Consider the following 27656-nt stretch of genomic DNA (forward strand, 5'->3'; position numbering starts at 1 on the left):
GTATAAACACCTGTACAGTTGATTACTGCTATTTGGGTTGTTAATCAGATTCATCCCGCCATTCTTGATTTTCTTTTCCCCCTCCTTACATTTTAATTGTCTAACATTTGTCTGCATTGTTAGGTGCTAGAAACATAAGTATTTCGCTGCACCCGCTAAACTGTGTATGCGACCAAAACTTAGATAACATACTGCAACACCCCCCCCACCCCCAAATGTTGTTTTGAAGCCTTTGGAGAGCTAACACTGGATTTCCACTTTGGTAAACCATAAAAAGAAAAAATGTGCATGGAATTTAATTCAGATATGTCATCTTATAGATACTTACCCAACTCAAACAATAATCAATCAAACTATAGTATATTACATGTTAAATAACATAAGATGAAACAAATTAAAGTACTTTTGAAATGCCATAGTTACACTTAACATTGAAGTAAATAGGTGCTCCCTTTGTTAAAACAAATGCAAAGTAAACTAAATTCTCAGTTTTCAGGAACGTTAAAGATTTATCTCACGCTAAAAATATTGACACTTTTTAACGTAACATTGGGTAAAGTTTAAGACGAGAATACAATACAACTTACAATACATACATGTTAAAAATGGCCCCTTATTCCCGTTGGTAAAATCTAGTTGGCTCAGCGCAAAGCTGTAGCAAAGCAACGCATGCTCTGTCATAAACCAGTGCTCGATGTCATAAATCACAGTACACTTTTCTGTGTTATTGTGCTGTCTGCCTAGCAAAACCATTGGTCCAGGGTTATGTGCTTCAGTTTAGATAAGTCCTGGTGTTTGTGCCTCTCACTGATGCTATTCCAACAACACAACCCACATGTGTATCCCTCAGTAAGGTGTATCCCTCAGTAAGGTGTTTCCCTCAGTAAGGTGTATCCCTCAGTAAGTTGTATCCCTCAGTAAGGTGTATCCCTCAGTAAGGTGTTTCCCTCAGTAAGGTGTATTCCTCAGTAAGGTGTATCCCTCAGTAAGATGTATCCCTCAGTAAGGTGTTTGCCTCAGTAAGGTGTATCCCTCAGTAAGGTGTATCCCTCAGTAAGGTGTATCCCTCAGTAAGCTGTATCCCTCAGTAAGGTGTTTCCCTCAGTAAGGTGTATCCCTCAGTAAGGTGTTTCCCTCAGTAAGGTGTATCCCTCAGTAAGGTGTATCCCTCAGTAAGGTGTATCCCTCAGTAAGGTGTATCCCTCAGTAAGATGTATCCCTCAGTAAGGTGTTTCCCTCAGTAAGGTGTATCCCTCAGTAAGTTGTATCCCTCAGTAAGGTGTTTCCCTCAGTAAGGTGTATCCCTCAGTAAGGTGTATCCCTCAGTAAGGTGTATCCCTCAGTAAGTTGTATCCCTCAGTAAGGTGTTTCCCTCAGTAAGGTGTATCCCTCAGTAAGGTGTATCCCTCAGTAAGGTGTTTCCCTCAGTAAGGTGTATCCCTCAGTAAGGTGTATCCCTCAGTAAGGTGTATCCCTCAGTAAGGTGTATCCCTCAGTAAGGTGTATCCCTCAGTAAGGTGTATCCCTCAGTAAGGTGTATCCCTCAGTAAGGTGTATCCCTCAGTAAGGTGTATCCCTCAGTAAGGTGTATCCCTCAGTAAGGTGTATCCCTCAGTAAGGTGTATCCCTCAGTAAGGTGTATCCCTCAGTAAGATGTATCCCTCAGTAAGATGTATCCCTCAGTAAGGTGTATCCCTCAGTAAGGTGTATCCCTCAGTAAGTTGTATCCCTCAGTAAGGTGTATCCCTCAGTAAGATGTATCCCTCAGTAAGGTGTATCCCTCAGTAAGGTGTATCCCTCAGTAAGATGTTTCCCTCAGTAAGATGTATCCCTCAGTAAGGTGTATCCCTCAGTAAGGTGTTTCCTTCAGTAAGGTGTATCCCTCAGTAAGGTGTATCCCTCAGTAAGATGTATCCCTCAGTAAGATGTATCCCTCAGCAAGCGCTTGCGTAAAAGATTCTGATGACAAAGTGTTTGTGTAAGATATCTGCTCTCCACATTGTGCCTCCCTGCTCTCCTCAACCCTACGGCTCCCATCTCCCTTCTCTCACCTTTTCACATTCCCTCACCCTTCCTTTCCCCTCTCTCTTCACCTCCCTCGTACTTTATGTCATCCACCCTATGAGAGTGGATGTTGGAAACATGCAGATCAGTCTAAGCAAGTTTAGGGCACCGTTCTGCATGGCTCGCTAATTCCCTATATAGTGCAATACTTTTGACCAGGGCACATAGGGCTCTGGTCCAAAGTAGTGCACTATATAGTGAATAGGGTGCCATTTGGGTCAAAGCCTAGGTATCTAGGCAACCCAACCCAATCCATTGAACCCAGCTGATCCTATTCAGTTTGCCTTGAGTGAAATGAAGAGGATTTAATCCAACATGGCATCCAGCTGGTCAGCGAGGTCACCAAACATGTTGCCGATTTCATCCAGAATATTCCCTGCTGCTTTCACTGTGCCGCTGCCACTGGAATAGAGAGAGGAGAGTGTTAACACAGTGAGTGTGTGTGTGTGTATATGTGTCTGCCGCATGTGTGTGTGTGTGTCTTACCCGTTAGTGTCGTCCTGAGCCAGTTTCCTCTCTACATCTTTCAACGCTTCCTCGAGTGACGTGCTGGTCTCATCCAGCCTCCTCTGAACCAGTACCTCCGAGCAGGCCTTACCAGCCTGGGCCTTTACTGCTCGCCCTGCCTGGCCTGGAGGCCCTGAGGTGTGGTAGGATGAAACGGGGGCTGCCTGGGCTGGGGAAGTGAAAACCACACTCTGGACCACATTGAGAGTCACACCAGGGGAACGGGCTGTAGGGGCTGATGTTATGGATGTGCTGCGCTGGGGAAGTCTAGAGACAGTAGCAGGCGTCTGGTGATTTACTGGCTTGGATGTTATTGTTTTCTGTGGACTGGCTGGTTTGGTTGCTGTTACTAGTTTCTGTGGATTGATTGGTATAGAGTTGGTTGTGTGTGTATTTTGTGGGCTGGCTGGTATATGGATAGTTGCCCGTGTCTGTTGACTGGCTGGTCTTGATGAAGTTGTGTGTATTTGTTGATTGGCTGGTATAGGAGTGGTTAATTTGGACGTTGTTGCTGTCTTCTGTTGACTGCCTGGTTTAGATGTAGTTGTGTGTATCTGTTGACTGCCTGGTTTAGATGTAGTTGTGTGTATCTGTTGACTGCCTGGTTTAGATGTAGTTGTGTGTATCTGTTGACTGCCTGGTTTAGATGTAGTTGTGTGTATCTGTTGACCGCCTGGTTTAGATGTAGTTGTGTGTATCTGTTGACCAGCTGGTTTGAGTGGAGGGCTAGTTGGTTTGGAGGACAGAGGTGGTTTCTGGCCTTTCCCTGTCGATCCTACTCTCTGTAAACTGCGCTCTGACCCCACACCTGCTTCCTCCTCACTCTTTATGTCTCTGTTTGTGTGTGTGTGGAAGCCGTTGGACCGGCTGTGTGTGTGGGGCTGTGTGTGTGCGTCATCTTCGCTGGGGGTGAAGATCTCGTCCAGTGTGTGTGTGTCCCGGTCTTTGGGCTGACGCCGCCGTTTGACCGTGTCCGACTCTTTGAGGTTGAACTCTGGGACCTCCAGGGACTTTGGGGGCTGCATCTTTGGGTCTTCTAGAGAAGCCTGGGGTTGGATTTCAGGCTCTGCCTGGCAACCTGCTCCCAACCTGGGCCGCTGTTTGATGGTGAGGTTGCCCTCCTCTGCGAAGGGGAGATTCTCACTGGAGCTCCTCTGAAGCGACGTAGAGCTTTCCAATACTGAACCACTCTTCCTCCCTCTCTCCCCCTCCTCTTCTTGGATTCTCTCTATCCCTCCATCTCTATCCCTCCGCTCGCTCCCCATCCTCCTCAGGCCTTCCAGCCCCAGAGCGGGTACAGGTTTGTGGGAGGCGAGGGTGGGGGTGCGTGGGGAGGGTAACTCTACCCCCTTAGAGGGACTGCCCCTGGGCCCGGACCCCTGTAGCCTGGCTGCGATGCTCCTCACACTGCCTGCACTCTCAGTCTCCACCCCTGGCACCTCCACCTCCACTGACACTACTGCCGCTCCTCCTGATTCGTTGGCCTGGCTGCCACTCACCGAGCTCAACCTCCTAGGTGGCGGTGGGGGCGGGCCTTTGCGGCGAGAGCGCACAGCGAATGTGTGGCTCCGGCTGATGTGGCGTTGGACTGCGGAGGATTGACCGCGGCCTGGTTTGCGCCCTAGTGTGGCATACGAGGGCATGGTCACCGGGGGAACGGATTCCTGCGCCGATAACTCGTCGTCTTCCGGTTCTCCATCTGACAGGGAATAGTGGGTCAGACTCTGGGTGCGTTTCTTAGGGCCCTTAAGGGCCTCTAGTCCTGGGAGGGGGACAGCTCCAGCATGGGGCTTGGGTAGACCACGCTGGCCCAGATCGGTACCTCCTCCCTGGGTGTGGAGGTAACTGAAGGTCCTCTGTGTGGGGGAGGCCTGGGGAGAGAAGGAGGGGCGGTGGGCGTGGGCAGGGGACTGGCAGGGTTTGGGTTTACTGGGCCCGGCTGGGTAGGCGAAGCGGGGCATCTTGCTGGGGGTGAGAGGAGGGGTGATGGGGGGCTGGCGCAGCTGGTCTGACCACAACTCTGTGGGTCTCTGCCTGTCTCTCTCTGGACTCCCTCCTCCCTCCTGTCTCGCCCATCTTCCTCCCACTCCCCCCAGGCTCTCGTCCGAGCGACTGTACGCTCCAGCCGATGCCAGAGTCTGTTGGTGATGCTCTTGGGAATATCCCGAAAAATTCCCAGAATTCCCAGATCCGCGGGAGCGCGTTCCAATGCTCTCCTGGCTGAGTGACATCGGCGACACCACACCCCTCACCACACCTCTCACACCCATCCCAAACCCCCCTATCCCCACCCCTCCTCCTCCTGCCCTGCCCATCATGGCGTTTTGAAGCTCTGTGCTCAGCTCGCTGTCCTGAAAGGAAAGGAGGGGTGTCCTGGGAGTGTGGGGGGATGGGGGGCAGCAGTCGGCAGGGGGCTCGGGGGGCTCGATAGCCACCAGCTCCAGAGCCGCGAGGGGTTTACTACACCGTAGCGTGCCGGAGCCATTGGCATGGTGACGAGAACGATGCAGGTCGCATAAACGCTTCACGGCTAACATCAGCTTCTTCTGATGACCTGGGAGAGAGAGAGAGAGAGAGAGAGAAAATAAATTCAACACAAATTGTAGAAAAAGAACAATGAAAAATAATGATGATAAAAAGTGGTTAAAAGGGTAAATCATTGGTTGTCGACACCAAGGCTGTTATATTGGTGAGGGGGAATGTGTCCAAGAGCTCTCACACACCCTTCTGACAGACAGATGACCTTGCTTAGTGTCAGTGCATCTGTGCATCTGCAGTGTGTGTCCCCGTGCGTGTGAAAATCCCTTACCCAGTTTAGTGATTCCTATCTCTGATAAGTCTTCCCATGTGATATCCTTGACGATGCTGATGGTGTCATAACCGTTCTCACATAGTCTTTTCTGGTAGTGAGGGAGACCAATTGCACTCAACCACTCTGACAGCTCAGACTGACAGAGGGAATGAGAGAGAGATGGAGAGGGAAATAAAGAAACAGCATTTATTCAATAGAGTGAGAGTGAGACAGAGAGAGAGTGAGACAGAGAGAGAAAGACAGAGGGACAGAGAGAGAGAAAGAGAGGGACAGAGGGTGTGCTTCTTGTCCAATGGTTGTACGACAAAACACAGTTACTGCTGATTGTAAAGCTGTACATGAAACACAAAGAACTAATTATTATTAATGACATAGAGAGAGAGAGAAATGTGCAGTCTATCAAAGGCCTGTTGCTATCAGCCATAACTGTGTGCAGAGTGCAAAGGTAATGTGAAAGTCTCTTACAGGGATGTAGTCAGGTAGCCATTCTGGGATGTTTAGGTTACCTATCTCCATGGAGATTTTCTTACGGTGGCCTGGCTTGGTCACACCGATAGCTGTCAGGTCCTGGAGAGACACACACCAGGTTAGAAAGCCCCACGACTAGGCTGTCAATGATAAAACTGACTACAGAACACATTAATCCATGCTCGTTAATTTTGTTGACCTAAAAAGAGGTAAATGTGTTATTAATCAATAAATGTGTGAATGGGGTAATACAATCCAGTGTCTGACCTCTGGGGTCATCCTACTGATAGTAGGCACATCGTATCCTGTTGTAAGGAAGTTAGCAGTGTAGCTCTCCAGCTGGAACTCACACAGCCATTGGTAGATGGCCTCAGAGTCCTATAGATAGAGATCAGAAGGTTATCACACATGCACAACCAAACCATATGAGGTTGGTGGCACCTTAATTGGGGAGGACGGGCTCTTAGTATTGGCTGGAACGGAATAAATGGAATGGTAATTGCACTCAAATCAAATCAAATGGTTTCCATGTGTTTGATACCATTCCATACCACTCCCCTCAGCAGCCTCCTGTGACACACGCGCACACACACACACACACACACACACACACACACACACACACACACACACACACACACACACACACACACACACACACACACACACACACACACACACACACACACCATATTCAACTCACCCTGCCCTCCAGGAGCTGATCTGGACGCATGAAGCCACCCTGCTCCCCTGACCGAGTACCACCGCTGACCTGATGACGCGGACCACCTGGGAAAGAGAGAGATAGACAGAGAGATAGGGAAAGATTCAAAAATCACCAAAATCAGGACACCTACACCACCCGATGTCACAGGAAGGCCATAAAGATCATCAAGGACAACAACCACCCGAGCCACTGCCTGTTCACCCCGCTATCATCCAGAAGGCGAGGTCAGTACAGGTGCATCAAAGCAGGGACCGAGAGACTGAAAAACAGCTTCTATCTCAAGGCCATCAGACTGTTAAACAGCCACCACTAACATTGAGTGGCTGCTGCCAACATACTGACTCAACTCCAGCCACTTTAACAATGGAAAATTTATGCAAAAATGTATCACTAGTCACTTTAAACAATGGCACTTCATATAATGTTTACATACCCTACATTACTCATATCATATGTATATACTGTACTCTATACCATCTACTGCATCTTGCCATCTTGAGGTAATACATGTATCACTAGCCACTTTAAACAATGCCACTTTTATATGTTTACATACCCTACATTACTCATCTCATATGTATATACTGTACTCGATACCATCTACTGCATCTTGCCTATGCCGTTCTGTACCATCATTCATATATTTTTATGTACATATTCTTCATTCCTTTACACTTGTGTGTATAAGGTAGTTGTTGTGAAATTGATAGGTTAAATTACTCGTTGGTTATTACTGCATTGTCGGAACTAGAAGCACAAGCATTTCGCTACACTCGCATTAACATCTGCTAACCATGTGTATGTGACAAATAACATTTGATTTGATTTTAAATCAATGCACAGAGGTCACAGATAAGTTGGTAGAGCATGGCAACACCTGGATAGTGGGTTTGATACCTGGGACCACTCATATGTAAAAAAATTATGCACGCATTACTTTGTCCCTTTGGATAAAAGTGTCTGCTAAAATGGCATATACATTGAGTACACCAAACATTAGGAACACTTTCCTAATATTGAGTTACAGAACAGCCTCAAGTCGTCTGAATGGCACACATACACAATCCATGTCTCAATTGTCTCAAGGCTTAAAAATCCTTCTTTAACCTGTCTCCTCCCCTTCATCTGCACTGATTGAAGTGAATTTAACAAGTGACATCAATAAGGGATCATAGCTTTCACCTGGATTCACCTGGTCAGTCTATGTCAAGGAAAAAGCAGATGTTCTTAATGTTTTGTATACTCAGCGGTGTATCACTAACAGCCTACTGTAACAGCAAGCTGAATGAAGGACTGAGGTAAAGCTGTATTATCTTGTAGATCTGTAGGGTCAGTCAACAGATTACTGCAGCTCACTGAAGAATGCATCTCCACCATTCCTCTCTGTCTCTCTCTGTCTCTCTCTCTTTCACCTGGGGCAATGGTTTTGATCCCAACCTCTCTCCTCCCTCCCTCCCTTCTCTCTCTCCTTCATTCCAAACATGTCAGGGCCCCATCCCCCCTCCAGAGGTGAAGAAAGCACCTGAGTGAGAGGTATTTGGCCCAGAGGGTATAGAGGGAGAGAGAGGCCCATGTGTTTGTGTCTGTACACACCTCATCAACCATCAACACCTACATCCAAAACACACTCATGCTTCTACTCACAAGGCTGACAAAAACAGAGACATAGAGAGAGCGCAACAGTGAGAGAGCGAGAGAGACTGAAAAAGCTGGAAACAGGGAGAGCTAGAATACAGGGCATACATTCAGCACACACAGCTTGTATGGACATATCAATACCATAGGTATACACTGTATCTGGAAGCTAGGCCTAAGCTGAGTAGTGTAGCAGTGAAGTGGAACACAGCGATCACACAGAGTACAGTGTATCACACCTTTATCGGTTTATAAGAATGCTGCCTGAACAGCACACACCCCTCATGTATCACATCTACCGGTTCTGAAAACAGAACATGACGCTTGACTGAAAGGACTACAGTGCAGAGCTGACTGAATAGGACCCTGTCTGTGCCAGTCTTACACATAGTCATGACCATACCCACACTACAAATGTTGCTGTAAACTTACATCAATGTTACACAGTTAGCTACTGGATTTATATATTACAGTACTGTAAAGAGAAATGCATTATGGGGCTCAATGGCACAACAACACTGCTGATCAGAAATGTGTATCCTAATTATCCAGCACTGTCTCACTACAAAAACCCGGAATAAATACATATTCACCGCAGAACAGCAGACAAAAATGCTCAGGTGAAGAAGTAAACAAACAAAACACACTTTAGTAAACAAAACTCTATGGGTCCATACTTAAGAACATTAGAAAAAAGTTTCAGATCAAACTTTTTCTCCGTTTAATATGCATCTAACAAATCAAATCGTCGACGTAGTTGCACGTGATAAAACCCTACATAGCTGTTCCCATTACATAACCTGTCACATTTAGCACAATGCTAACCTGGCCAGGTGGCAGTGATTATGTCCGGTAACAAATTCTGCATCAGCCAATTACAAATGTTGACGTAGATGGACACGATAGAAGACTTGTCAAATGGCACCAACACACACATTTCTACTGGACCAATAACTCTGGCGCATGGTATTTGTTGCCGTAAATTTGAATCCCCGGTGAGATATAGCTTTATCCTTTGAAATGTAGAATTACATTTATTTTCATAGTTTGTTGAGAAGGGAAGTGCAGCCAAAACCTTGTATATAATTATATTTAATGAGGAGCTTCTTGGAGTCCCTCTTGTAGACCGATACCTACAGAGGTGTAACGTTAGAACTGCCGGAGAGCACCAGAGCGATACTCTGTCACTTCTCAGAATGCTGGTCTTTAATAAAGTTTAGATCAAAGCTGAATAAATGTCTCGCAATAACTTAATGATTAATTTGTATTCTACCAAGGCCGAACATACCGTATATAATAACATAGTGTAACGTTATTGTTAGACTAAAAACACCACTTAATTTCTTATGTAGGCTACACTTACATGTAAAACGTTTTATATGCATATTAAATTAATTCACTTCGTCACATATGCGTTATTTGAATCGAGCATCAAGGACCAGCAGTGAACAGTTGTTTCCTTAATAAACAAGCTTGACGCGAAGGGGCCTCGAACCCACATCTGGTGTGGATGGACAAAATCAATATGCCTTCGATGGCGCGTTCCCGGTCTCCTCAGCATGTTACTGTACCCCGAAGATACAGTCAATCACCTTAGCGGCATACGCCATCCAGTAGCGATGGTATTAGTGGTACATGACAGTTATTTGAGTAACTTAAATGTTGTGTAGACCTCCGATATGTTTTTCCAGTAAAAGCACATGGATGTGTGTTAAGCAAAAAGGTGCGACTTTTGTCATATATGCAAGAACATGCCTTTCGAATTGTGTCTAACGCTAGTAGCCTAGTCAAGAATGCATCTGGCAATATTGGGACTAAACTTTTTAGACCAAGTAAACCTTGAATGTGGAGGTTTAAAATATCCCTCTGGTGACCAAATTGACCTATTTTAAGAAATGCCATTGGTTGGTGGATATAAAGTCTAAGATCTTTGATAGGCTGATGAGGAATTTGTTACAGCATAGGGCTAAATGAGCCAGACAGGCTAACATGTAGCGTTGTATCACGTGCATCTCAAACTTTGAATAATATTTGCAAGTATGGACCCCATATTTAGCTACAATAATGAAAGTTAGCATTTTTCGTCATTTCATCTTTTGGAGGCAGCTCTGCAGAGTTGTCACGAGCTGGCACAGCCACAAAATCTAATTAGAAAACTAACCCTAACCACACTGCTAACCCTAATGCTTAACCCTAACCTTAAATTAAGACCAAAAATCGATTTTTGTTTTCATACAATATAGCCAATTTTTACTTTAAAAGCTGTCCCATCTAGCGGATATTGCTCGGTTCTGCCTCCAGGACAAGACTCATCCCAATAAACGTCAACCTGCCAAAATAACCTTATCTTCTAACTTGCTACATTTAGCCTGAAAATAGAGATGAAACCTTTTCACCCTGGCTCTCTGACAGACTACATTTGAGGTTGTTTTTTCCTGTTTCTCCAGGTTGTTTAGGTCAAACAACACACAATGGTAAACGTCTCCAGTAAAATTATAATCACACTAAAATAAGAGTAATTAATAGCTGAAGAGATTGCAGATAATAACAAGGAATAGCCAGGAGTAGTAAGTCTTACCCCTCTGGAACAAGGAAAGTGGTGGAGCTCCTGTCTTTTTGCACCTCATCTCTCTGCCTCTGTGAAACTGAGTCATAAACATCTCTCTCTCATCTGGCTTCTGTTATTCTCTTTCTTCTCTTTCAACCCATCTCCAATGTCTCCCTCTACTCTGACTCTCTACTCTGACTCTCTACTCTGACTCTCTACTCTGACTCTCTCTCACACACAGACTATGTTTTGTTATTGTCTTTCTCTGTCTGTCTCCTCCCCTTTCTCTCTTAACCACTCCCTCTCTCTGTCCTGTTGAAGTCTTTCTGTTGTGGTCTCTCTCCCCATCCCTTCCTCCTCCCTTCCATGTCAGGAGCAGCTGATAGCGGTTTGTTCAGGCCTTACTCAGCAGAACACCATAAGCTGACAGAATACCTGTCTCTCTCTTTCCTCTTGTCCTATCGCGAACCCACAGATGCGAGACCAAAGACTCACTGTGTCTCTTTTTATTGCTTCTGTAGAGAGCTGAGCTTCTGTCTGTGTCCCAAATGGTAACCTATTTCCTATATAGTGCACTACTTTTGACCAGAGACCTATGGGCAATGCCATTTGGGACTCAACCTCTGTCTTTTATGTTTTGCAGTGAGGTGAGCTGGAGCTGAAATCTCCTCATGTATTTTATTGGTTTATGATGAGGAGATCCGTTGTCTATATTGGTTTGTGGAGAGGTAAGTTTCTGTGTTTATTGGCTGTGTAGAAAGCTGGTTTATGAATTGTTGATGTAGAGGGGTAAGCACTGTATTTCTTTCTCATTTCCCCACTGCCCTGTGGCTATAGCTAGCTACTATAGGCCTGGTCTGGGCTAGAAGGTGGATCGTCTGACCTCGTAGACTGAATACAGCTAGTTTAACAGACAAAAAGGCATACAGAATATACTGTATCTACTGAAAATTACAGACAAAATGTCTGTGGGGTTGGCATGGGCAAATGCTGAGTATAAATAGAGAAAGAGTTGAAGGGAAAGGGAAGAGATGAGAGGAGGGTAGAGCAGAAGGGTAAGTAGTGTAAAGTAGGGTTGTGGTCAATTCCATTTCAATTCAGAAAGTAAATCAAATGCCAATTCTAATTCCAAATGTTGCTAATTGAAAAGTATTCAAGAGATTTGGAATTTCAGTGTACTTCCGGAATTGAAATGGAATTGACCCTAACCCTGGTGCACAGTAGTGTAACTAACCTGTAGATCCATCAGGTTGTTTGTTGTGGACTGGTCCTACTGAGCGAAACTGCTGTTCTGATTCACCAGCAGAGGGAGCCAGCTACACACAGAAAGAGGAAGAACTTGTTCAGCTCTTTGTGGTCCATATGACTGTTAATAATATGTTTTTTCTGCAACCAAGTGTAACCTTTACTTCAGCTAGTGATATCTATAACATTTAAAAAATAATTGCCAGGTCACTGTGCTCACCTTGGCCATGTAGGAACCCAATGTGGCTGCGGTTTGGCGAGTGTGTGACCCGTTCTGTCCAAAGCTGTTCTCGGAGCTCTGCCCGCTGCCAGCACTACGACTGCTGCCCACACTACCTGCACTGCTGCCTGCACTGCCAACACTGTTCCTGTCTCCTGCTAGAGGGAGAATGAGGAGGGGGGGATGAGAGAGGGAGGGAGTATAACATTGTGGCAAAGTTTGCTTCCATGGGCACTGTCACCCCTCGTCAGGGAGGGAGAGAAAGGAAGACAGAAAGAGAGGATCAGTGGAGAAGTGTACAGTACAAGATTGGGTCAAGATCAGGGAATCAGCTGGGAATGGACACTTGGACAGGACACTTGGAGGGAAACAGGTCAGCAGCATGGGTCTTTAGGTGGGGATGGAGGCATTAATTTGGACTTTATGAGGGGGAGAGGGTGGTACATCTAGCAGAGTGGGTAAACAGAGGGGCACGGGGTAGTCTGGGTAATTGGGTAGCTGGGTACACACACTCTTACCAGTGTGAGAGTTCCTGAGGACCCATATGTCCTCACTGGGGCTAGCTGGACTAGCTGGGGCTGAAAGGAGACTGCCAGGTGTACAGGTACCTAACAAAAACACATACTGTAAGCCAGGGCTGGTGGAGGTGTGCTGGGGAGTGGGGGCCATGGGGGAGAGCAGGGTCAGAGGACTCCAGGGTGACTCTCAGCGGGGCTAAGGCGGGTATGGAGTAGGGGGTGGGGGTTTTGGGGGTGGGGGTATTGGGCGGTTGTCAGGGCCCCAATGGAAACAATAGGCCACTTTGTTTCCACAAAATTGACTTAGTGGATGGAGAGAAGTAGTAGAGGTCGAGAACATCTGTAAATAACTGTCACCTATTTTAGATTTAGTTTTAGTCTTTATGATTAAAATACCTTTTAGTCTTAGTCCCATTTCACCCTTCTTAGTTTTAGTTATTATCAGTTGACTAAAACTCTGGACAATTTTAGTCTAGTTTTAGTCAGTAATTTCTGTCTTATTTTAAGCATTGTAGATTTCACACAAACCTCTAACTTAACTTCCAACATGCACATAATAGCTTCCACTCCCTTAGTCACAGCCAATTTAGTAAATTCATGGTCAGTGATTTTTTTTCGATTAAATAATTAACATTTAGGCTATGTCTAACTTCCATGATGTGCACATTCAGATAGCCTTGTCCAACTAGGCCTCCTATCCCCTTGTATACCTTAGCTGGCAACATTGGTATTGTGGCAGATTGTAACCAATGCCAGCCATAATTAACCATATACTATAAAGCCTTGGCTACAGGTTAAACAATTTACAGCTCAGATTTGATCCCCCATCATAACTGTCATGGGGGTAAATAACAGTGGTTTCCTTGAAAAGGGGATAATTTGATCTTTCAAGAAATGCCAGAAGTATTACTGTACTCCTAATATCCAACAAATAGCATTTGTTTTTCCCATAGAAAAAAAGCAACCGCAACTCGCGTTTGTGGACGGCGAGAAACCGCATCTGAATGAATAACAGTGCTCGTAGGAAAGTAGAGCTTCTGAAGTGATCAAAGCAAAAATGTCCTACATGAAAGTAAGAGAGAGTAAACATGATTGTTTATAGTTGAGGTTAGTTACAAGTCAAGTGTCCTGGCTTTGCATCAGTTCAAAAGATTTAGGGGTGACTGAAGAGAACGCCTGGGAGCTGTGTGGGAGAGCCGCGCCTATCAGCTCAATCAAATTAGATGTAAATTCTGCCAATGAGAGGATTGCATTCAATGATTGGGCAAAACAGATGAAAAGGAGCTTCATGTCAAATTAAATGCCCATTAGTCTCACGTGTAATTATTGTCTCGTCACATTTTCGGTGACTAAAATTAAAAGTAATTTGTAATAGTTAGTGGTTTTCCCAGGGCATCTCTTCTCATGATCATCATAGATTTACTCAGGAAAAATTGGTCGTTGAATAGCATTTTTTGTCATAGTTATTGTTGATGGAATTAACACTGGCGTGTGGGTGTGTGCGTGCTTGTGTGTACCTGCGTGGTCGTAGTACAAGGTGTAGGAGTCATCAGTCTGGGGGGTGGAGCCAATACTGGTGGGAGGAGCTCTGGACAGGAAGTGCTGCTGCCGTTGGCTTGGCAACGAGACCTGACGTGAGAGAGTACCCCCTGCAGACCAGAAGCAAAACACAACCACAGAGCTTAAAGCGGTGGTATTCAAATTGTTTCTGTGGGGATGCCATTTTATCCACCAGAATTTCTGGTGACCCCAACACACCCCAAATCTAATGACAACCTTAAAATCGGCATGTTTACATTTTTACAAGTCATTACATTTTCATCTCTCTTATCAACATGAAAATAAAACAGTAAGTACATTTACTCAATAAAATAGTATTTTTCAAATTATCTTTAAAAAAAAGTTTGTATATTGTCTCGTACAATAATTTTGTCGAACGCACAGCAATTCCCCCGCGACCTCACTAAGGATACCACTAGTTTGGATACCACTAGGGGTACCCCGACTTTGAATAACACTGGCTAAATTAAAGGATGGAGGAGGTGTGTGTGTTTGCAACTAGTACACACCGAGGATATGTATCCTGCATTCTATCCTTACAGATTCATAAAACCGCCAAGGCAGCTAAATATATGTATGAATCTCCAAGCTCCTTATGTAATAGCTAGTGAATGAATGTGACAAAATGGTGGTAGCAAAGTGGTTCAGCAGGACCTTTCATTCCCATAGAGCCATAGAGAGGGCTTTCATATCAGCACTAATGCTGAAGGAGGCTTACTAGGCTCTCAGTGTGTGTGTGTCCACGAAAGCAGTGGGATGCTGACATATCAGACACACACACACACACACACACACACACACACACACACACACACACACACACACACACACACACACACACACACACACACACACACACACTCAAAGGCGAACACCCGCACATTTCTGACTTCGCCTCTGATAAGTTTGCTCTCATAGCAAGGACCTGTCAACGACTCAACTGAGCTTTCAACTGGGATTTCCCTTCACACACACACAAACTTGTGCACTCACACTTCTAACGCAGTCTCGGGGGTTTAGAACTGAGCTGACACTTCCCAATCTGGCCCTGCTAATCTGATTAAACGGTGTGTGTGAGTTTGTGTGTCTGCCTCCGTGAGTGTGTGTGTATGTACTGTGTGTGTGTGTGCCTCCGTGTGTGTGTGTGTATGTTATTTGAGAGTTTATTTCAGGACCTCTAGCTCAGTTAGGGCTGCTGTTTGGTATACCGATGGGTATTTACAGCTGTATAGTTGGTGTGGTATTCTATTGTTGAACCAAGCTACAGTGGCAAGAAAAAGTATGTGAACCCTTTGGAAATACCTGGATTTCTGCATAAATTGGTCATAAAATGTTATCTGATCTTCATCTAGGTCAAAACAATAGACAAACACAGTCTGCTTAAACTAATAACACACAATAATTATACGTTTTCAGGTCTTTGTTGAACACACCGGGTAAACATTCACAGCGCAGGGTGGAAAAAGTATGTGAACACTTGGATGTAATAACTGGTTGACCCTCCTTTGGCAGCAATAACATCAACCAAATGTTTTCTGTAGTTGTGGATCAGACCTGCACAACAGTCAGGAGGAATTCTGGACCATTCCTCTTTACAAAACTTTCAGTTCAGCAATATTCTTGGGATGTCTGGTGTGAACTGATCTCTTGAGGTCATGCCACATCATCTCAATCGGGTTGAGGTCAGGACTCTGACTGGGCCACTCCAGAAGGCGTATTTTCTTCTGTTGAATCCATTCTGTTGTTGATTTACTTCTGTATTTTGGGTTGTTGTCCTGTTGCATCACCCAACTTCTGTTGAGCTTCAATTGGTGGACAGATAGCCTAACATTCTCCTGCAAAATGTCTTGATAAACTTGGGAATTCATTTTTCCGTCGATGACAGCAAGCTGTCCAGGCCCTGAGGCAGCAAAGCAGCCCCAAACCATGATGCTCCCTCCACCTACTTTACAGTTGGGATGAGGTTCTGATGTTGGTGTGCTGTGCATTTTTTTCTCCACACATAGTATTGTGCGTTCCTTCCAAACAACTCAACTGTAGTTTCATCTGTCCACAGAATATTTTGCCAGTAGCGCTGTGGAACATCCAGGTGCACTTTTGCAAACTTCAGCTCTAACCAACATCTCTAATCTTGTGTCATTGATTGGACACCAGGTTAGCTGACTCCTGACTCCAATTAGCTTTTGGAGTCAGGCCTAGGGGTTCAAATACTTTTTCCAACCTATGAATGTTTAAATGATGTATTCAATATAGTCAAGAAAAATACAATAATTTAGTTTAAGCACACTTTGTTTGTCTATTGTTGTGACTTAGACGAAGATCAGATCAAATTTGATGACCAATTTATTCAGAAATCCAGATACTTCCAAAGGGTTCACATACTTTTCTTGCCACTGTAAATGTGAAGGTATGTGTTTGTGGCTGCATGCATGCACGTGAGTGTCTGGTGTGTACGCTTCGGCATGTGTGATTTATGTGTGTGTGTGTGTGTGTATACCTGCTCTCCTGCTGATGACCTCCACTACAGACGGAGGGAAGTATCCAACCCGGTCCGTTCCTCTCTGGTTGTCATGGATATAACCTTTCCACCTCCCGTCCATGTGCTGCTCCAACACCTGAAATCAACCATTCATCATTCAGCATTATAGCTGTGCTATTTGTGTGAATGTGTGTTGATTATAAGTGGTTATTGGTCAACTTCTACCCACAGAATGGTTGCACCACCAGATGTGAGAGCTGTTACATTGAAGTCTAGGTCGTAGTCATTAGTGCACACAGTAGCAAACAGTTTTAGAACGATAACAGGAGTTTCTTATTGACAAGTTCAGGTAGTCCCTCCCCGTTTCAGTCTGTTTTCTTCTGTTTGTTGAGTGAATACAACCCTGCTTGTGCTGTACACATGAAACCCAACATATATGCATAATATCTAGTATTCTACGCCAAATCTATCTCTATGAGTAACGGAAATGGGCTTATTAACATTCCAATGAGGGCAGGGTGTGTGTGCATGTGTGCAAGCTTTTGTGTGTGTGTACAGGGTTAGAGAGGGCTAGGGCAGACAGGGTTGGCACAGGACAGGGTACAGTACACAGCATCCTCACTGTGTATGTGTGCCAGGCCAGCTGAGTGGATCTATGGAAGACATGCCCCAGGGAACACTACAATGGAAGAGCTAACACACACAAACACACACACTTTCTGAGCGAACACATACACAAACAATTTCTGAGCGTGTCTTAACAAATGCCCAGAGGGGCCAAAAACAAATATCAGACAGTGTAGCTAGCACACTGAAGGTATGACACACACACATAGCTTGCAAATGGGAATATCTCAAGCTATGGAATGCACTAACTAATGACAGACTGACAGGAGTGTGTCTTTGCCTGCTAGGTACCTCAGAACAACCTCCAACTCTACTCTAACTTCTTACACGGTATAGTCAATTAACCCTAGACATACTGCCAACAGAGCAGCATACCTCACACCATAATTACAAACAACCCGTTGACAACTTAAGAGTACACCAAATTACCACAAAACTCCACACCTCACTCCAGAAACAAAACGTCCACAATGTACAGACTTACACGCTTAACAGTAGGGCACACCAAATTACCGTCAGACACTTTAAAATATCTCACACCATAACCACAAACCTCTAGAAAGAAACTCACAAGTACACAGATTTCCCCCTCACAATGCAGCTACCTCAAGACAGTAGTTCTCCTCATTCAATCTAGTTCTGAAAGCAGCTCAGCCTCCAGGGCAGGAACAAATGTGATTGTTTACTTTTAGGTACGAACACAGATGCACGCTAGTGTACCATAATGAGGTCTCCTGCTCGGAGGTTGAGGGCTGTAGGGTCATGAAGGTTCCAGTAGTCCTTCACCGCTCTCACCTGGAGAGACCCTAACGCTTCTAGAGAGAGAGAGAGAGAAAGAGAGAAAGAAAGAGAGATAGATGTTAGAGAGAGAGAGACGGAGACAGCGAGAGACAGAAAGAAAGACAGAGAGAGAGAGAGAGGAATTACATATTATAGACCAAATCAGAACAAAGCAATACTCCCAGGGGGAAAACGTCTAAAAGCATGAACTGGAGAATGCATAGGAAACAATCCACCACCCTGGGAAATATACAGTGGATTGGTAGGTCCAGATATCCAAGTGAGTAATATGTAGGAGAGGAGAGGAGGCCTATCTATCTCACCTCGTAATAGTATCTTGATGTCCTTGCTGGCTGATGAGGTGGTGAACTGGTTAACGTTGTCCAGAGCTGTCTGGTTGTACGTGTTACATAGGTTTACATCAATACCAGCCTGCATGGGCGGACACACACACACACACACACACACACACACACACACACACACACACACACACACACACACACACACACACACACACACACACACACACACACACACACACACACACACACATCGTTAGTCTCCAAGACACAGCATGCACACACTCCCTAAAAATGATGGGTAGCTGCAGCACAATATGGCGACTGGAGTATGGGTGAGTGGGTGTGTCGAAAGGAGTGGGTGTATGGAAAGCGAATCAGCTAATTGGGCAGATTTGTTGCCATTCAAGACCATGTTGCGTGGCTGATTGGGCTGCACTATGAGTGGATAGAGACGACCAATGCACCGGTGTTGTGCCTGCCTTCCTACTGGGTATCACGGTCATGTCGCCAGAGGTAGCTAACATGCCAATTTTTTTCTCTCATATGATTTTACACAAGAAATAACTAATATTGATAACCATCTAGATGCCACCTTGATACATACATACAGTCTATTAGTCAATGGGGAGGGCATGAACAGCAACTACACAGCAACAACACCGGGACACAGTGCCCTTTGCTCCCGCTTGACAAGCACTACTGTCTGGCAACGGTAAGCACACACATACAACGCATGAAGCAACAGTACACCCATCATCAATACTTAAATAAAAAAGAAACAATCGTCAGTTTTATGACTGAAAATAGCTCACATTATTCCTTAACTCCTTTGTCCGTGTCATGTTTGGATAAGACAGAAACCGCATCCAGTCTTATGCTTTTTCAGCAGATACCTCAGTGGATGGCACCCTATTCCCTATATACAGTGGGGAGAACAAGTATTTGATACACTGCCGATTTTGCAGGTTTTCCTACTTACAAAGCATGTAGAGGTCTGTAATTTTTTATCATAGGTACACTTCAACTGTGAGAGATGGAATCTAAAACAAAAATCCAGAAAATCACATTGTATGATTTTTAAGTAATTAATTTGCATTTTATTGCATGACATAAGTATTTGATCACCTACCAACCAGTAAGAATTCCGGCTCTCACAGACCTGTTCGTTTTTCTTTAAGAAGCCCTCCTGTTCTCCACTCATTACCTGTATTAACTGCACCTGTTTGAACTCGTTACCTGTATAAAAGACACATGTCCACACACTCAATCAAACAGACTCCAACCTCTCCACAATGGCCAAGACCAGAGAGCTGTGTAAAGACATCAGGGATAAAATTGTAGATCTGCACAAGGCTGGGATGGGCTACAGGACAATAGGCAAGCAGCTTGGTGAGAAGGCAACAACTGTTGGCGCAATTATTAGAAAATGGAAGAAGTTTAAGATGACGGTCAATCACCCTCGGTCTGGGGCTCCATGCAAGATCTCACCTCGTGGGGCATCAATGATCATGAGGAAGGTGAGGGATCAGCCCAGAACTACACGGCAGGACCTGGTCAATGACCTGAAGAGAGCTGGGACCACAGTTTCAAAGAAAACCATTAGTAACACACTACGCCGTCATGGATTAAAATCCTGCAGCGCACGCAAGGTCCCCCTGCTCAAGCCAGCGCATGTCCAGGCCCGTCTGAAGTTTGCCAATGACCATCTGGATGATCCAGAGGAGGAATGGGAGAAGGTCATGTGGTCTGATGAGACAAAAATAGAGCTTTTTGGTCTAAACTCCACTCGCCATGTTTGGAGGATGAAGAAGGATGAGTACAACCCCAAGAACACCATCCCAACCGTGAAGCATGGAGGTGGAAACATCATTCTTTGGGGATGTTTTTCTGCAAAGGGGACAGGACGACTGCACCGTATTGAGGGGAGGATGGATGGGGCCATGTATCGCGAGATCTTGGCCAACAACCTCCTTCCCTCAGTAAGAGCTTTGAAGATGGGTCGTGGCTGGGTCTTCCAGCATGACAACGACCTGAAACACACAGCCAGGGCAACTAAGGAGTGGCTCCGTAAGAAGCATCTCAAGGTCCTGGAGTGGCCTAGCCAGTCTCCAGACCTGAACCCTATAGAAAATCTTTGGAGGGAGCTGAAAGTCCGTATTGCCCAGCGACAGCCCCGAAACCTGAAGGATCTGGAGAAGGTCTGTATGGAGGAGTGGGCCAAAATCCCTGCTGCAGTGTGTGCAAACCTGGTGAAGAACTACAGGAAACGTATGATCTCTGTAATTGCAAACAAAGGTTTCTGTACCAAATATTAAGTTCTGCTTTTCTGATGTATCAAATACTTATGTCATGCAATAAAATGCAAATTAATTACTTAAAAATCATACAATGTGATTTTCTGGATTTTTGTTTTAGATTCCGTCTCTCACAGTTGAAGTGTACCTATGATAAAAATTACAGACCTCTACATGCTTTGTAAGTAGGAAAACCTGCAAAATCGGCAGTGTATCAAATACTTCTTCTGCCCACTGTATATATATTTTACTAGGCAAGTCAGTTAAGAACAAATTCTTATTTTCAATGACAGCCTAGGAACAGTGGGTTAACTGCCTTGTTCAGGGGCAGAAAGACAGATTTTTACCTTGTTAGCTCGGGGATTCAATCTTGCAACTTCCGTTTACTAATCCAACGCTGTAACCACTAGGCTACCTGCCGCCCCATATACAGTAGTGCACTTATTTTTTGTCCAGAGCCTGTTGAAAGTAGTGCACTAAATAAGGAATAGGGTGCCATTTGGGATGCAGCCAGTAAGGAGATTCAGATGGTAGTGTTAAGTCTTACGTCCAGCAGCAGGTGCACTACTTCTGTCTTGCCATAGAGGGCAGCCTCGTGCAGAGAGGTCCCAGCCTTAGTGGCTCTGTTGATGTCTATACCAGCCTTCAGTAGCAACCTGAAAACGAAATACACACAGACAGGAGGTTTTACACACAACATACATTACTAACAACACACAGACACACACACACACACGAGCCCAGCTGTAGGAATGCTTAAGGTATCAGATCCAGACAGTTGTGGATGTGGTGGAGGAAATCTGGGGTTACGTCCTAAATGGCAATCTATTCTCTACATAATGCACTACTTTTGACCAGGGCCCATTGCTCTGCACTATGTGGAGAATTTGGGACACAGACTGGGAATCTGGGTGTTCCTCTGGGAATGCCTGGCATGGGGAGGGAATGTCAAAGAGATGATCCACAGACTCCCACACCATTGGGAAAATAAGGGAGGGGAGGAGAGGGTAGAGGAGAAAAGAGGATAAGAGGAGGGTATAGGAGGAGAGGGTAGAGGAGGAGGGGAGAGGAGGAGAGGAGAGGAGGGTAGAGGAGGAGACGGTAGAGGAGGAGGAGAGAGGAGGGTAGAGGATATTAGGGTAGATGAGGAGAGGAGGGTAGAGGAGGAGAGGGTAGAGGAGAGGAGGATAGAGGAGATTAGGGTAGATGAGGAGGGGAGGGTAGAGGAGAGGAGGGTAGAGGAGGGTAGAGGAGGAGAGGAGGGTAGAGGAGAAGAGGGTAGAGGAGAGGAGCAGAGGAGAGGAGGATAGAGGAGAGGAGGGAAAAATAAGAGAGGAAGGATAGAAGAAGAGGAGAGAGAAAGAGGTGGAGAGGGAAGAGCGGAGGTGAGAAGTAGGAAGCAGTGGGGAAAAATAGTGGAGGAGAAGAGGAGTGAGGAGATGGAAGAAGAGGAGGAATGAAGAAAGGAGTAAAGAGGAGGAGAGCTGGTTACTCAACATCTTTATAAGAGTATAATAATCAGTATAATAATCACATTGGGCTGAAGTAAAAGGGAAGCTGAAAACAGACTGCAAACGGACTCTTTTCTAAGACCTTCCATCCCCCCCATCCCTCCATTCACAAAAATAAGCAACCCACACAGCTTAAAGTGGGAGGAATCTGTATGAGGAACCAAAGTCTCACAAACGTAGTAGAAAAGGTGCAAAAGTGTGCATCCCAAATGGCACCCTAGTCCCTATATAATGAACTACTTTTGACCAGCGCCTAAAGGGAATACAGTGACAGGTTTTACAAACATGAACCTTTTGACCAAGCTCAAGTCAATAGTGGAAAAGAGACACCCCACTGGGCACAGATGTCAGTTCACCATTAAGTTGAGATTTACGTTTGGCTGAGTTGTCAACTAATGTGAAATTAACCAACAATTTCACCCTATCATTGGATTGAGGTTAAAATATGGTAGAAATAAAAGCGAAATTCCCTTAAGTTGATGACTTTTTGCAAATCAAATCAATTTTCTAAGTTGATTTAACATCATCAAATTAAATTTTTTGGTTGAAATTACATGGAAACAACATTGATTCAACCAGTTTTTGCCCGGCGGGACTCCTTTGGGTTGGCCTGGGATTCCAGGGTCATTCTTTATTTCATTTCCTCCTACTATGTCTCTCTCTATATGTCTCTCTCTCTCTCTCTCTCTCTCTCTCTCTCTCTCTCTCTCTATATATATATATATATATATATATATATATATATATATATATATATATATATATATATATATATATATATATGTCTCTCTCTCTCTCTCTATATATATACCGTAATTGCTGGACTATTAAGCGCACCTGAATATAAGCCGTACCCACTGAATTTTTTACAAATATGTATTTTGTACATAAATAAACCGCACATGTCTATAAGCCGCAAGTGCCTACCGGTACATTGAAACAAATGAACTTTACACAGCCTTTAAACGAAACACGGCTTGTAACAAAAATAAATAGGCTTTTAAACGAAACACGGCTTGTAACAAAAATAAATAGGCTTTAACGAAACACGGCTTGTAACAAAAATAAAAAATAAATAGCAGTAAACAGTAGCCTACCAAGAAAGTCAAACTTCATTGCGGTGGCGATTGTTATGGCTTTCAGTCGGATCTGCACAGTTCCAACGTCTTATCATCGACTCATTAAGGCTCCCGTGCAGCAGCTCTATTTCCTTTTCCAACAGCCAGATCGATCGCCTTCAACTTGAAAGCTGCATCATATGCATTTCTCCGTGTTTTTGCCATGATGAGGGTGACAAAATGACTACCGTAATCAGAATGATGGCAAGTTTGAGCGCGCTCGATTTACATGTGACGGTGCTCAGTTTTTTGGCGGCATGAATCTTGTGGGAAAAAAACAAAACATAAATTAGCCGCGTCATTGTATAAAGCGCGAGGTTCATAGCGTGGGAAAAAAGTAGCGGCTTATAGTCCGGAAATTACGGTATGTCTCTCTCTCTCTCTATATATATATATATATTGTAACGACCCTGGGTTTATAAGCGCGGAAATCGACTCTGCCGCTCGAGCATGCTTTTGCGGCACAGTCGATAGCGCGCCGGACCTCGGGCTAGAAGGTCGAGGGTTCGAGACCTGCTCCCTGCTGTTTCATTACATTGGTGTCGGAAGTGATCGGACCTCGCATCCACGACAGTGCGTGTGCTTGGCCGGTGAGCGCGTTCCTGTAAGACGTAAAGTCGCAAGCTAGCGCGAGGACGCGCTCTTTGAAAGGAGGGAGTAGTGTAACGACCCTGGGTTTATAAGCGCGGAAATCGACTCTGCCGCTCGAGCATGCTTTTGCGGCACAGTCGATAGCGCGCCGGACCTCGGGCTAGAAGGTCGAGGGTTCGAGACCCGCTCCCTCCTGTTTCATTACAATATATATGTCTCTCTCTCTCTATATATACAGTGGGGCAAAAAAGTATTTAGTCAGCCACCAATTGTGCAAGTTCTCCCACTTAAAAAGATGAGAGAGTAAAGGAAATAATGAATGGGGCCATGTATCGTGAGATTTTTCATATAAGATCCAGTGTAATGGTCCAGCGCTTGCGGCAGGAATCCGGTGATGTAGTGGAAAGAAAAGCAGTCCGATATGCTCAGGGCTGATATCGCGCTGTGCAGACTGGCAGGTATTATCCGGGCTAAAGCCCGCTAGCAGTGGCTAACAATGACTAAATAGCTAGTAGCTAATTAGCAGGCTAGCCTGATGGCGGTTCCAGTTATAAGGTCTAAGAAATAGCAGATCCATACCACATTGGGTGAGGCGGGTTGCAGGAAGGTATATTTAATTCGAAAATGGAAAAAAGAGATTGAAATATAATGAAATGTATACAAAAAAACGAAAAAGACTGAATATGCCATCTTGGGGAAAATAAAGTCTCTCTCTCTTTCTCTCTTCTCTCTCTCTCTATTCTTCTCTCGCTCTCTTCTCTCTCTCTCTTCTCTCTCTCTCTCTCTCTCTAATATGGGAGTAAAATTCCACAGCAGCAGAATGTGTAACACGGATGGAGGGAACCCCATAACCTCCTGGGAATGTGGTGATTTAAGTAGGAAGGGAATCATTAACAGCATGTAAGAGACCCTGGAGGTTATGGGGTTCGAGGGTGGAGATCCCACTTACGCAATGTCAACACACACACGCACACGGTCAAGGACAGCTACTCCTCTCACCTGATGATGTCTTTGTGTCCATTGCGAGCGGCCAGGTGAAGGGGTGTGTTGGAGGAGGCAGAGTCTAGACTGTCTAGCTCCTCCCCCTCCAACAGAGCTACCACCATGTTACTGCTCAATAACAACTGAGCCACCTGAGAGAGAGAATGAGACAGACAGACAGACAGTGAGACAAAGAGAGGGAGAGAGAGACAGACAGTGAGACAAAGACAGACAGAGCAAGACAGAAAGACACACAGAGAGAGAAAGGGAGAGATAGAGAGACAAAGAGAGAGAGAGAAGGGTGTAGAGATATAGAAGAGGTGAAGCGTAAAGGAGCCAAAGAGAGAGATGGAAGGATGGAGAAAGAGAGAGAGATAAGCTTAGTATCAGTGAAAGTCAAAATGGATACCTTTCATTTGTGTATTCCAGTGGTGGAAAAAGTACCCAATTGCCATACAATAACTCAAGTAAAAGTGAAAGTCACCCAGTAATATAAGAGTACATATAACTGCTAATAAACTCAGCAAAAAAAATAAATGTCCCTTTTTCAAGACCCTGTCTTTCAAAGATAATTCGTAAAAATCCAAATAACTTCACAGATCTTCATTGTAAAGGGTTTAAACACTGTTTCCCATGCTTTTATAATGAACCATAAACCATTTCCCATGCCTTTCTACTGACTCTGAAAAACACCAAAAGAAAGATGCCCAGGGTCCCTGCTCATCGGCGTGAACGTGCCTTAGGCATGCTGCAAGGAGGCATGAAGACTGCAGATGTGGTCATGGCAATAAATTGCAATGTCCGTACCGTGAGACACCTAAGACAGCACTACATCTGAACATCACACCTGCGGGACAGGTACAGGATGGCAACAACAACTGCCCGAGTTACACCAGGAACGCACAATTCCTCCATCAGTGCTCAGACTGTCCGCAATAGGCTGAGAGAGGCTGGACTGAGGGCTTGTAGGCCTGTTGTAAGGCAGGTCCTCACCAGACATCACCGGCAACAGCGTTGCCTATGGGCACAAACCCACCGTCGCTGGACCAGACAGGACTGGCAAAAAGTGCTCTTCACTGACGAGTCGCGGGTTTGTCTCACCAGGGGTGATGGTCGGATTTGCGTTTATCGTCGATGGAATGAGCGTTACACCGAGGCCTGTACTCTGGAGAAGGGATCGATTTGGAGGTGGAGGGTCCGTCATGGTCTGGGGCGGTGTGTCACAGCATCATCGGACTGAGCTTGTTGTCATTGCAGGCAATCTCAACGCTGTGCGTTACAAGGAAGACATCCTCCTCCCTCATGTGGTACCCTTCCCGCAGGCTCATCCTGACATGACCCTCCAGCATGACAATGCAGAGCCCGGATCTCAATCCCATTGAGCACGTCTCGGGACCTGTTGGATCTGAGGGTAAGGGCTAGGGCCATTCCCCCCATAAATGTCTGGGAACTTGCAGGTGCCTTGGTGGAAGAGTGGGGTAGCATCTCACAGCAAGAATTGGCAAATCTGTTGCAGTCCATGAGGAGGAGATGCACTGCAGTACAGCTGGTGGCCACACCAGATACTGACTGTTACTTTTGATTTTGACCCCCCCTTTGATCAGGGACAAATTATTCAATTTCTGTTAGTCACATGTCTGTGGAACTTGTTCAGTTTATGTCTCAGTTGTTGAATCTTGTTATGTTCATACAAATATTTACACATGTTAAGTTTGCTAAAAAGAAACACAGTTGACAGTGAGAGGACGTTCCTTTTTTTGCTGAGTTTATATACTTAAGTATCAAAAGTAAAAGTATAAATCATTTCTCATTCTTTATATTAAGAAAAACAAACTGCACAAATTCCTTGTTATTTAAATTTACGGATAACGAGGGGCACATTCCAACATATCAGAGGCAGTAGGGATGACCAGGGATGTTCTCTTGATAAGTGTGTGAATTGGACCCTTTTCCTGTCCTGCTAAGCATTCGAAATGTAACGAGTACTTTTGGGTGTCAGGGAAAATGTATGGAGTAAAAAGTACATTGTTTTCTTAAGGAATGTTGTGAAGTAAAAGTTGTCAAAAATATAATTAGTAAAGTAAAGTACAGATACCCCCAAAAAACTACTTAAGTAGTACTTTAAAGTATTTTTACTTAAATACTTTACACCACTTGTGTATTCCATACATGTACATTTTATGGGGCCACCTAAGTGCACATAAAACCTGCCTAGCAACTGTCCATGCACTGGGTGTCTAAAGATACCCCTAGTACCGTAACAAAGACGCTTACTGGGGGAGGGAAAGGAGAGGGAAAGGGGAGATAGAGACTACAGTAATAAAGACCTTAACTGACTCAGCGTTACAGCCTAAAGCCTGTTGTTATGCTATTCACAGGGCCAGAAGATTACTGACGTGTCTGTCTGTCTTGCGTGCGTGCCTGTGTGTGTGAATTCAACTTTGGCTAAATCTACAAAACAGGGACAGCTATACATTTCATGACAACTGTGACAGAGAAACATACTGCACTGCAAAATCTCTCTCACTTGTGTGTGTGTGTATGCCTGTGTGCATGCATCGGTGTGTGTGTGTGTGTTTGTGCGAGAGAGTGTGTATGTGCGTGCGTGCGTGCCTGTATGCGCGTTTGTGTGTGCCTGTCCGGGGAGCAGAACTGAAACCCATTTC

At 44.9% G+C, this 27656-nt stretch overlaps 1 protein-coding gene across 1 annotated transcript in view; it reads right to left on the reverse strand.

Annotated features, from left to right (window-relative positions):
• Nucleotides 1-272: 272 nt before the first annotated feature.
• LOC120045940 (caskin-2-like) overlaps nt 273-27656 on the reverse strand; it is a 32811-nt gene continuing 5427 nt past the window's right edge. The window contains exons 3-16 of the mRNA XM_038990865.1: nt 25009-25142; nt 21337-21445; nt 18514-18622; nt 18131-18225; nt 16802-16919; nt 14262-14393; nt 12227-12384; nt 11996-12077; nt 6555-6640; nt 6119-6229; nt 5849-5950; nt 5381-5519; nt 2551-5125; nt 273-2466 (exon numbers count right to left, since the gene is read on the reverse strand). Of these exons, the coding sequence (XP_038846793.1) occupies nt 2370-2466; nt 2551-5125; nt 5381-5519; nt 5849-5950; nt 6119-6229; nt 6555-6640; nt 11996-12077; nt 12227-12384; nt 14262-14393; nt 16802-16919; nt 18131-18225; nt 18514-18622; nt 21337-21445; nt 25009-25142 (4047 nt within the window). The 3' untranslated portion in view covers nt 273-2369. The remainder of the gene's footprint in view (nt 2467-2550; nt 5126-5380; nt 5520-5848; nt 5951-6118; nt 6230-6554; nt 6641-11995; nt 12078-12226; nt 12385-14261; nt 14394-16801; nt 16920-18130; nt 18226-18513; nt 18623-21336; nt 21446-25008; nt 25143-27656) is intronic.

The sequence above is a fragment of the Salvelinus namaycush genome, chromosome 4, assembly GCF_016432855.1.
Source record: "Salvelinus namaycush isolate Seneca chromosome 4, SaNama_1.0, whole genome shotgun sequence".
Classification (NCBI taxonomy): domain Eukaryota; kingdom Metazoa; phylum Chordata; class Actinopteri; order Salmoniformes; family Salmonidae; genus Salvelinus; species Salvelinus namaycush.